The 12,282-nt window shown below is 39.3% G+C and overlaps 1 protein-coding gene across 1 annotated transcript in view; it reads right to left on the reverse strand.

The window, feature by feature from the left end:
- LRP1B (LDL receptor related protein 1B) overlaps positions 1-12,282 on the reverse strand; it is a 754,577-nt gene that overhangs the window by 304,906 nt on the left and 437,389 nt on the right. The window contains 2 exon segments of the mRNA XM_033164188.1: positions 5,798-5,926; positions 6,654-6,773. Coding sequence (XP_033020079.1) covers positions 5,798-5,926; positions 6,654-6,773 — 249 coding nt within the window.

Consider the following 12,282-nt stretch of genomic DNA (forward strand, 5'->3'; position numbering starts at 1 on the left):
ATCCTTGTCAATTGCACAAGTTTCCTGCTTTTACTACCTATTTTTGCTTGTCTTGTGTTACCCTTCTCTTCAAAGAATCACAGATTTGTAGAGTTGGAAGGGACCATGAGGGACATCTAGTCCAACCCCCTGCAATGCAGGAATCTTTCACTCAACGTGGGGCTTTAATCAGTGACTCTGAGATAGAGTTTCGTGCTCTACCAACTGAGCTATCCTTCAGGGCTTGTTTCAAAATGACTTGCTGTGGTCCTGTTCTCTCTCTAGTGGCCTCTGATCTTTCTAAAAGCATTCTGTTATTTTTCCCTACACTACATTATATTCCAAATCTCAAGTGTATACAAGATCTCAGATGCACAACAGCTAGAGATAAGCAACAAAGAAAAGCGCATAATCTGAGCAGTTTTGCAGTGTTTCGAACATATATATGTGGGTCTACTTTGCTGTATTTGAAAGGCTTTAAGAAAAGCAATATTCTAGTGACAACGAGACTATAATTAGGCCAAATGAGTTTTAAACTGTTCAAATAATGATGCTGTATTTGGTGTTTTAATGAGACATGAAATGGCACACCTCTAACCCACATATATAAAAAAGTCCTTAATTATATCTCTCTTTCTCAAAAGGTAGTTAGTTTGCTCCTTGACTGTGGTTAAGATGATGAAAGACTTGTATTCTATTCTCTTCCTATCTGCTTTTTACTTGAACCACGGATCAATAAACAGTGTCACAGCACATCAGAAACCAAAGTCTCCCCCTGCTACGCTGCCACCATCAGCTGCAACTCTATTGCTGAAGAAAATCTTCAGAGTACTAGAGGATATGCTTACCTTATAGAACATCTTTTACAAAGGAAAGACAGAAAAACACTGGGGAAAAACTACAATCCACTTTGAATCATCTTGCTATATTAAAAACAAGCTTTACTTGTATAACAGATGATTCAATAGGATCCGGAAATTTGCTAGGACTGAGGCAAAGGGTAGGTGGAAAAAGAATCCACGAAGTACAGTATTTGAAAGAAAACAAGAGCAGAAATATATTTCACACTTATATGCCTGAAAAAAGAGCAGTACAGATTTGAAATCCTAAAACTTTAATTTAATTTAGTGAGTTTCTCACATGAGCATTGTCAATTTGTTCTGAATCTTTTTTAGAAGAGTAGGAAAACATACACATTAAAGACTGTGCAGAGCAGACATCTTTTGATCATAGTAAGGCTCTCTTCCTTTCATTACAGTCTATTTTTTCCCATAGATCTGCTATAAATGAGAAATATAACCTTGCACGAGCTTTTCCAGAAGCTAAAAATTTAAGTAGCTGTTTTTGATATTCTTTTTCTTGCATTGACACTAATATAGTTGTGAAAGCCTTGCAAAGAAGAATAAAGGTTCTGAATCTTCAGCAAAACTCTATTTCATCCCCCCCCCCCAACTAGGGGTTCTGGCCTACTCTCAGTAATGCAAATATGAGTCCGATTGATTCCAGTCAGCTAAATGGATGATTATCAAGGAGCAGGCCTGCAGCCTAGTTATCAACTAGATATTTGGGGGCTTTTTAAAAGAAAAAGTAGACATAAAAGGATTGTAAGAAATCTGATCACAGCTTTATGGCAGCTATTTCAGCATCTAATTTCAAATCTCATTTTGGAACTTGATTTTTTTTTAAGCCAATGATGGTCACTGTCCACTAGGACTGGTGAGGTGAAGGGCAGGGCAACTAAAAGCAGTCATAGCTGGGGGAAGGCAGAGCACACGTGCCACATACAGAGACAGAATTTACCATAAGTAGTGAAGTGGGGAGAAAGAGTAAGGTGAAAGGAAAGGAAGAAACAGGGAAGTTAAGGGACAGAAACAGCTAGAAAAGGGCAGACAAGTTATGGGCAGGTGAGAGCTCTTCTGTGCTGTACTGCAAGAAAGGAAGCCCTTTTATCCCAGCACAACACAAAACCTAAACAACCTGATCATGGTTCCAATATAGCAACTTTTCCTCTGCTTCTTCTTGCCCAGTCTTTGAAGTGGTATGTTGGCTAAGCATCCTTCTGTCAGAACAGAACGCAGCATCAACAATGTGAGAGGTTGAAACCATCCTGAATGAATCCTAATGGGTCGAGGGATACCACTCAAGAGTAAAATTGGGAGAAATAGGACTCATAGGATGGAGGACATTCTATACAAGATCTCAAAGTAGCTGTCTTACTACAAAGGAATTTCAGAAATAGACTGGAAAGAGAAGTTGCTGAATTGCAACTAATTACCAAACTTAAAACCATGGAGAACCTGGTCTGAACAAAGACATTGGATTCTTATCTCATTATACATGACAAAGCTATCTTTAGCCAGCCATCTCACCCCCTGCTTTTTCCTGTAAGACCAATTGCAGTCGTTAACAGTCGTCAACAGGTTTTCCACACCTATCAGCCAATCACCCATTCCCTTCTGAGTAATACCCCTCCCAACTCTCTCACTATATATCGGGGTCTGGTGACTTCTGTTTCAGTGCATCTGAAGAAGTGTGCATGCACACGAAAGCTCATACCAAGAACAAACTTAGTTGGTCTCTAAGGTGCTTCTGGAAGGAATTTTTTTAATTTTTTATTTTGTTTTGACTATGGCAGACCAACACGGCACCTACCTGTAACTGAATCATAGGATGGAGGTTTAGTTAAGCTCAGACTGGTTTGACATTCATAAGGTACTGGCAGCAAATGCAGATCTAGGGGAGCTTGACTAGTTTGGTTGCCCAGGGTGTGGAGCTTCTGGGATGCCACAGCAGGCACCACAACTATGAAGTCCAATGGAAAGCAAAAGGTGGGAGGGGTGGCACTAGATTTTGATGTCACACAGGGCACCACTGAAATTTGAGACTCCAGGGTCTGATGCTGCTGTCACAGTCATTTATTTGCGGCACAGAATCTGAACAGACACTATATATAGAAAAATGTACACTCATGAATGAAACCACCCCACTCAGAATGTTTCTCTTGTTGAAGGCAAACAGGTAACTTTCACATATTCCCTCTTTCAGACCTCTTATGTCCCCTGAAAATCTGCCTTAGAGAGTAGGGTGAAATAACATGTTTAAAATGGGAGAAATATTCTGCAATGTCTCCAGTGGATTGATTGTGGGCAATGATCTTGAACAAGCCGATCGGCTAGCTGGCAATGTCGTCAGGCTCAACTTTGGCAAGGGTCAGCTCCACCCCCCCCAAGTTCCTGATTGAAAATTCTAAAGTGTAGCTGAACCCAGTGAGGCTTGAAGTTACTGCTGATCAGCATAGACTCCAAGCCCTACTTTCAGCAGAGATGGGCTTCTCTTGGTGCTTGCATTGGGTGCCAAATTTAAAAGGCACCAAGTACAAGCCCCACTAGCCAATAAACAATCAGGAGTGAGTTTTAAGATTCCTGGCTGTTCCTTTGCAGTCACATCTTCACCTGCCTCTTACCTGACATCATAAATGGCATCAAAGGTGGGCGTGGCTTGGGGGAAAAACAGCCTCACAGGTAAAAGTAGTAATAAATTAGGATCGGCTGCCTAAATAGGCCCTGCGTATCAGAGGTTGCCCACTGCTGATTTAGAGAATCGACTGATTAATAGCTAGCTATTAAAATAAAATGGCTGCAACTGAAAATTCTATGGGAATATAATAAAAACATGGCGCTTCATCTGAGTAAGTACTGTACTGCAATCTTTCTTCAGAGTTGGAAAAGGCTCCTCTTGTGCAACCACATACACTGATACCAGAAAGCAGGGCTAGGAGTGTTGTTGGACTCCAACACCCATCAGCCCCAGCCAGTGTGGCCAATGGTCAGGGATAATGGGAGCTCTAGTTCAGCAACACCTGAAGTAAAAAATGAAACTGAGCCTGCCTATGTGAATATCCGACATAGAAATTTGTTGGATATCAACAGCAAGCCCCAGTGATTTACTGCCACTGGATGCATTTTTTAAAAAAGCAGCTGATTGATGCAGAGTTCTGGTCATTTTGGATGATAGAATACTGCCAAGATTCTGGGCCCATGAGGGTGAAAGGAACAAATAATTAATTCCAGGCTCTACATTTCCTTACAAGATAGCTCTCCCAGCTATGGGAGGGATGTAGAGGCAATGAAGTGCAGGAACAGCTGCTAGGGCAGGCCAAACAAAATGAAATGAAAAAGAAAACTTCATATAATGGACATTTTCCTTCCAGCAAAGTCCATTGCTTACAAGGAAACAGGGAAGGAAGAGCAAAGGAAGATTTTTCTGTCATAAAACATAGAAGTGTATAGGCCAGAACAAAGCCCTACATTGACACTGTACACTACTAACCAGGCAGGGATGGTTGTCACTGTTTATCTGCAACCCAAAGGAGGTACCTCTCTGGTACCACTGAATAATAGGAAATGCAAAATATATAGATGGGCTGCACCAAAAAGAAAAGAAATATAAACAAAAACAAAAAAAGTTTGCTGAATATCACTATACTTTCAATTAGTGGCTCGCCTAATCTGATGAATGCTGTAATCCAACATCTGTTAATCACAAGTAGACCTTAGGTATCTACCCAAATACTGACAAATACTTATTTCTTAACAGAAAAAAAACTAGGTTAAAGTAAAAAAAGAAAAATAAAGTGTTTATCAGTAGTTAATTGGCAGTTGTGAGTACAGTATCAGCAATGACACCTGCCAAATCCCACTAAAATGACATTCATGATGAATGACAAGTGAAAAGAAATATTGAAATTGATTTTTGCTGCATAATCTTAGTTTGTATTATATTACTATATTTCAAATCCATTGCTGTGGTTTGTGGATCAATATTAAATCTAAACAAGTTTTATTTCTTGGGCTTATAAATGCCTTTACACATGTGTACGGCTCATAGCTTCATGGTGCTATGTTTATTTTAGTTTCAGTGCAACACCATACATGTCCACTCAGAAGTTACAGTGAATTCAATGGGACTTACTCCATTGTAAAAGTATATGAAGGCAACCTAGTAATTTTTTCCCCCATTTATTTTGTTTTTCATTTGCACCATGGAGAAGGGTGGTCTTCTTTTACATCCCGATTTCTTTTTCTTCTCTTTTTCACAGTAAGGCAGAGTGCCTTGTGTGTCATTATGCATGCTGATGGTGAACAGATTGCAGGGAAAAAATAGGCTGTAGAGTCAACACATTGACTAGGGAAATCCTTTCCTCAATTTGACTTCATTAAACCAAACTTGCTAATTCCCTTAAATGCTTAGTTTATTATTGCTAATGAAAATATGCATTAATTATCTAATAAGGCATAGTATTAATATCATTAAATCAATTCTCATGGGATGTTGCTAGGAGCAAGGCAGAGTCTCAGGTCTAACATCCAAAGGGAATAATTACTTCCTGATAGTTTCATTTAAGGTGGACTTAAATTATTATAAATACTCATCTGTATGTGGGAGAGAACCAGATGAGATCTGGTTGAAGGACAGAACTGACTGAATTAACCTTCACTGAGTGGAGCTGTCCACTCACATTAAACTTTTTCAAATGTTTTTGACTAATATAAAGACTACCATCTAATATTTTGGGAAAGGTTTTAATCCAGCTTTCCGCTGATGTGTTAGTTTTCTATCTGCAAGGGGTTTGAACTCCTTGAGGGTTCTGTTCTGGTTTTCCAACTATATAAAATGTAAAAATGAAAGAAATTTTATTCATACTTTGGCATAATCCATCACATTTACTAAGGCAGTAAGTTTTATCTACTAAAAATAAAGATAAATATGAAAAGAGCTGGGGGAAAGAACTACATAGGTGACAACTGTTTCTACTTACCTCTTTTAACTTTGCAAGATTTTTTGTCTGGCTGAAGAAGATAACCTTCCACACAGCTGCAAGCATACGAGCCATCTGAATTTTCACAAGTTTGGCTACAGACCCCATACAGACTGCATTCATTTACATCTGATGGGAACATCAAAATGGTTTGATTATAAGCAAGTGTTAGAATGAGAGATTTACATACAAAGCCCCCTTCCTTTTGTCTAATCATCAAGCTTTCTTTCATGTATCTTCTTGAGTCTCAAGCCATATGGTACAGCTGGAATCTGGGACATTAGCTGTCTGAAAAGATGGTCTGACCATCTGAGGGCTACCCAGTAAACATGTGAAAGTTGATGTAAGAATGTTCACATCCTAGTTAAAAGCAGGATGACTTTCAGCTTCCTTCCAGCAATTCTGTAACTGCACTCTACTATGTTTTCAGGGTTTCAATGTTCTCTTTTCCCCATGATCTGCCAATCTCACCCCTCTGTTCTGCTCTGTTAAGTCAGATGATCTTGGCTAAGCAGCAATGACATTCCATTTCTCTCACTCCTTGACAAAGGATCTTGCTAATCTGAAGAGTGACAGCACTGATTCCAACATTTTGACCTTTTTTAGGACCCTTGCATAAAAGTAATGTCCTGTTTGACCATTGGCTATTTTCTCACTCATCCATGCCCAGGACTGAAATGCTATCCTGTTCTAGCACAAATATATTACTATTTCAAGGTGATGATTCTTCAGACAACTATGCATTTAAAATCATATGCAACCTCTCCAAGATCTCCTGAAATTAAGATGAAAACCCACCAAAGTAGTTCATTGAGCTCGAAGGCTTAAAAATGATATTACAGAATGGTTAGTGTACCTTGACACGTTTTCCCATTGATGCCAAGTTCATATCCTTTCTCGCAGTAGCATCCAGTCCTGTTCCTGGATATAGCACATTTGTATTGGCACTGCATTTGTTGACATTTTGGTTGCATTTCTGCAAAAGAAAGATAGTAAAATGTTATCAATGTGAGCATATTTAATATTATTACTGCAGTAACAATCTTGTTAAGTTTTATTTTTTTAAAGTAAATGCATTTACACCACCAGAGGCAGGCCAGAATGGAAAGACCCCGACTCTGACATTAATGAACTTGAGTCTGTAGCTAACACAGTTTTCCTGAGGCAAGTTAATAAGTTCACAGATCAAAGTTTTACCTTTTCCACCCATAAAGCCTTAATCACGGGGAAAGCAAGAGAGCAGGTTGATCTTCAGAGCTGCATTTGTTCTAGAATAGGGAACCCTTGCTAACCTTGGTGTGTGTGTGTGTGTGTGTGTGTGTGTGTGTGTGTGTTCCAAATTAATGGTATTCCTTTTAATCTACTCTCAACTGCATTCCTGAACAGGAATCCTCTGACAGGGATTTTTTTAAAAAATATATATATGTAATTTTTACATCTAAATCCACCAGTTTTTAAACATCCCTTCATATTATACAGACAAGGTGAAGAACTTTCAAGCTGGTGAAAAAGAAGCCCTACAATCACTTGGTGCTAATTATAAATTGAATTCCCAGCTCCTAATTGGTGGTATTGGCAGCACTGCCACTACCAGGGTAGAAGGGCAGCAGTAAATCAAACCAAACTGAAGATCTTCCAGCCAGATTATCTATATAGCCTGTCACAAGTACTAAATTCTCCCCATAAATGGGGGAGGGAAGAGGCAACTGCAGCACAGTTTCAGTAAGTCTATAACTTGGTTATAAGTCAGTTAACTGTTGCTCGCTGAACAGCAGTTTTTGTCACTGGTATTTCAATTCCTATTGCTTTGTTTCTGCTTTGCCTTTTCTTTTGCCAATTTATCTTCTTGCTTCTCTTCTTTCTTTTCTCCCCTATGTCTCCTTTCAGCTGCTCCCAAAACCAGCTTTCTCCCTAGGTTTTGCCCATTCCAAGCTTCCTGCATTCCTCTCTTCACTGATACAAAGTATTCTGTCGCCTCACAGGTGCAAATATTACACGTGGCCTCCAGCTCCTGCTTCCCCTTCATGTCAGCAAGCATTAACAACTTTAACACTCTGGGGCAAAGATAATTTAGCTTGCAATTCCAGCAAGTAAGGCAAAGGCCAATATACAAAACTGCTTTAAAATGGGAGTGACTTTAGGGGAGTTTGTATGCTACACTCAACAGGTGTACAGTCTGTGTCCATGCCTATACAACCATTGAGCTGTACATGTGTTATTCACATGTGACATTCAACAAGTGTACTCTCTCTAGTCTATACACATTTGCTGGCTGCAAAAGGGAATTGCTTCAATGACACTTATTAAATTTGTCACGGAAGCAATTCCCTTTTACTGGCAACAAGGCAAGGCATGCCAGGCATATCGCACTTCCTTAAACAGTATTGTGTTCATTACTTGTTCCTGGCCACTTATGTTCTTCTTAGAATTACCATCAATGTATTGCGTAAGTCAGATTTGAAGTGAAATGTGTGTCGGCCTTCTGAGGTACAAAGGAAGTGAAACTTTCCCAAGGGTTAGTAAACTCTACACATCTTTGTCAGGTATATCCTAAACTGAAGAACAAAGCATGTTTTTTTTTTCCTTAAACGCAACACCAATATGAGGAAAACCAAAAGATTCATGTATGAACAAGAGATACACCCTTCAAGTTTGCAGTCGAACAATGAATGGTTTTAAAACTTTTATGAGCATGGTTTTGTTATGGAAAAAAATCCCAGGTGTGGAACTGCCCAGCCACCTGGCCCTTAGGGATAGGCCCACTGGTTTCTGCGGAGTTAAATAAAAGAAGTCCAGCCACTGGAGCAAGGACAAGACAGGGTTTATTGCGCAATAGGTTACAGTCAAACTGCACACCCAGAACAGTGTTACAAGAACTTTTAAAACTCCTATCATATCCCAGAATACAGTTTGGAAACATCATCACTACATCATCACTACCTCACAAAAGGGAAGGGTTATACATGATTGACATATAGGAAAACAGGAAAGACAAGATTAGCATATGGGGGAAACAGAGCAATATCAGGGAGATAGCCCTGAGAAGTGTGAATGGGTGTTAAGTATTGGCAAGGATACCTTGAGCACTTATCTGGGAGAGAACAATGGGATTCTGGTTGAGGGATATTAGCCTGAAACACCCAGAGATTACCTGCTGAGGCATTTCCCTGTGTACGTGGTCTCTCGCCTACTGGATCATGGCAGAGAGATGGGTCCCCTTAAGGGCATCACTCCATACCCCAAATGAGTTTACTCAGGAGGAGACTTTGCTTAGGTTACCCCCCCCCATAATTTCCGTATCATTCCCCCCTTCGGAGATAGATTTGCATCAGGTTCTGAAAGAACCGCAAATCCTTTCTCCGCACTGAACTACAGTTCAGAGATAGACATATTTCCCACCCCCCTTTCGTCCTGCATGTTATATACACTAAATATTATCATGGCATCCAACCTCCCAGGTGTGGGTGTATGTAACCTGAAAGGGACTTGCATGTCACGCCTCTTAAGGCTCTTTGGAAGTGTATCAGTGTACCTAGCGAGACATAGGATATTACGTAAAAATAACATATGCTACATTTTGTTACTAAATTACTATTCTAGCACTTTGGGAGAATCATTTCCAATAGTGGTTTATGCTTATTTACCAGAAAGGTACGTCTGTGACTGAAAATGCAGTTTGTTTTGTTTTTTTTCTCTTTTTTGTGTGTTGTGTTCCCAGGTGTCAAAGCTAGCTGTCCTCTGGTCTCTTGATGCCACAGCAACACCCATCAACATGCATCCCTGGTGTAAGGGCTTGCATTGACTTGACCTAAAGCCTTTTTACCCCATGTGGTTAGGTGTGACACTCCCTGGAGAGAAATGCCGCACCCTGACCAACTGTGGGGCCTCTGTGGCTTTGGTCCTGCTCTCAAAGGGGTGGGCCTGCGCTCTTGCTATTTAAGGGGACAAAAGCCAATGGCACCTTGGATACACTTTGTCCAATTCAAACAAAGTCCAATTAGAATTTACATATGCCCCTGGTTCTCACTTTCCAAACCAAACTGTGAAAAACCATTCTAAAAAGGCAGTGGTCCAAATTAATAATTTAACCTATAGGGAACCATTCCTGCTAAATCAAAGCATAAACACCTTCATGTATCTGGGGTTCTGTTTTGATCTTGAAGTTTCTTCTTGATAAAATGACCTAAAACAATCTAAAATGTGTAGGGAAGGTTGGAATACCATGTGAGACAAGGAATGTGGTCATAAATTGGTCTAACCTAAATATTGGACTACGAAATAGCCTGATCTTTTAGGAAACATAAAATGCATGAGAATCCTCCATTGGGGTGTAAGCAATATGCACCAAGACACCATACAGTAAACATGAAAACAATTAAACACAAAAATTGGGTTCCCCCCTTTGTGGAAATAATATATATACTGTCAAACATAGTTCAAGGTTTTTTGCATAATGTCACACAACATACAACGTAACAATTATATATCAATTCCATATCTTGAAGCAATAGTGATCTTGAGACAATTCTGGGGCACTGAGTCTCGAAGTCAAAAGGAGAGAAAATGTCCTTACAGTTCAGCTCCCCCTCCCCTTGTCACCAGCCCCCCCACCCCCAGTCAGTCCATATCCTTTTGGAGTGAGATAGATGTGGCCACTTCTGATGATGTTCAACTGCTGAAGAGTTGGACTGTAGGTTCATTGTCCAGTTTTCATAAACACTTCCTTTGAAGGAATAGCCTGTAATGGGGCTAAAAGACAGTTAGGAGGGAAGGGGCAAAAGAGCCAAAGGGAAAGCCTCCTTGGGTCTCTGCAAAAATAAAATCTTAATACATTAAGCATTTTATTCATTTCAATATTGTCATCACTTTTCTAGGTAATTACTGTTATTACCTGCTAAGTTTGTTTGGATTTTTTCAAAAGGTAAAAATATTAGAAGGAAACAAAATTAAAAATTAGATCCACATTTAAACAATGTGCTATCTGATAAAAGATAACTTTGTGATGGAAAAAACTTATAGATGGTACCTGACCCCCATCCAAGTTAGTCAAAATAAATAAATAAATTTCAGCCATAAGTTTAGGAGATGCAACAAATGGCATGTCCCCCAAAAATGACCTATGAGGAACCAAAATTAAATGTTAAAACACACAATTCCTAACAATGGTTCCCAAATGGAATAAAAAAAATGTTTTTTTATGTGACAACATCAGCTAGAATGTTAAAGCAAAAATACTGAAAAAATGGGTTAACACCAACAAAAGAATACTTGGTTGTGCTTAGATCAATTTCATAGACATAATGGAAAACTAACTTAATAAATGAAAAGCAGATTATTTGTAACCTAAAATATAGGGAAGTAGGGATTTAAACTTGTTTCGCATAACAGGGGAAAATGACTGTAAGGGAAGGAAATAAATTACTGTTTGTATCTCCTCACAGGATTAACATAAAAGCAAGATAAGCATCAGAAGGTACCTCCTGAGTACCCACTGGACTGGAAAAGACAATAGCCTGTGTTTGCATAGTCAAAAGGAAGCATTTGCCCAGTGATTGTCTTTCGGGGTACTTTGACCAAAGGTGCAAATCTGTGGCAGGATGAAGAGAAGACAGCAATTCTCCATGAATTTCTTAGGTGCCCCCCCCTTCAGAGATGGGGATTTGAAATTAAGGTTCTGAAAGAACTGCAAATCCTTTCTTCTCACCTAGATCTCACCTCAGTATCCTGTTGAAAGGAAAAATTATTTCATGTGTTGTTCCTAAGATGCATAAAAAATGTTATATACAAGCTACTGAAGAGAGCACTCTCATATTTACCTGTGGAAAGAATTTGGCATGTTAGAATTTTAAAGCCCAAATACTTAATTCTATTCTTGTTCTTCAGGTGGCCTCTGCAGCAATCTCCCTGCAGGGCTAAGCTTTGTCAGTAGCCTCTGTGCATGTACAGAGTTCATGATTTAGAAACCTATTGTACCATTTGAAAGAATTGTATCCATTGGCTAAATTACCTTGAATAAAGGAAGGTAAGCGTGAAGAGTAGATTTTTAAAGAGCAGGGTGGGATTTTTAAACAGAAACCTAGCAATTCACACCCCTAACCAAACAGCAATGAAATTGGTCAAATTAAATTTCGGTTTGGTCAGTTTAAATCCATTTTTCTAGGGTTTCGTCCTAAGACATTTTCTGACACATTTCCTGTTTCTCACTGCTTAGGAAATGGGCTTATAAATCTTAAACTTTAAATAATTAGAACTTCAGCATTCAGACAAACCTAGCTAAGTTTGGTCAAATTAAATTCCTAATAATGAAGTCTCAGCACTAATTAATCATGTTTACGGTATCAAATAAACATCTCATACCCCAGGCAAAATAAATTGGGAGCTATGCCTCCTTTATCTACAGGTTTCGGGGTACAGATCTCTATTAAATGTGGGCTATCATTATTTTGTGTGCACCCCCTCTGGTCATTTAGCAGAATACCTGCTCC

The sequence above is a fragment of the Lacerta agilis genome, chromosome 1 (genome assembly GCF_009819535.1).
Source record: "Lacerta agilis isolate rLacAgi1 chromosome 1, rLacAgi1.pri, whole genome shotgun sequence".
Classification (NCBI taxonomy): domain Eukaryota; kingdom Metazoa; phylum Chordata; class Lepidosauria; order Squamata; family Lacertidae; genus Lacerta; species Lacerta agilis.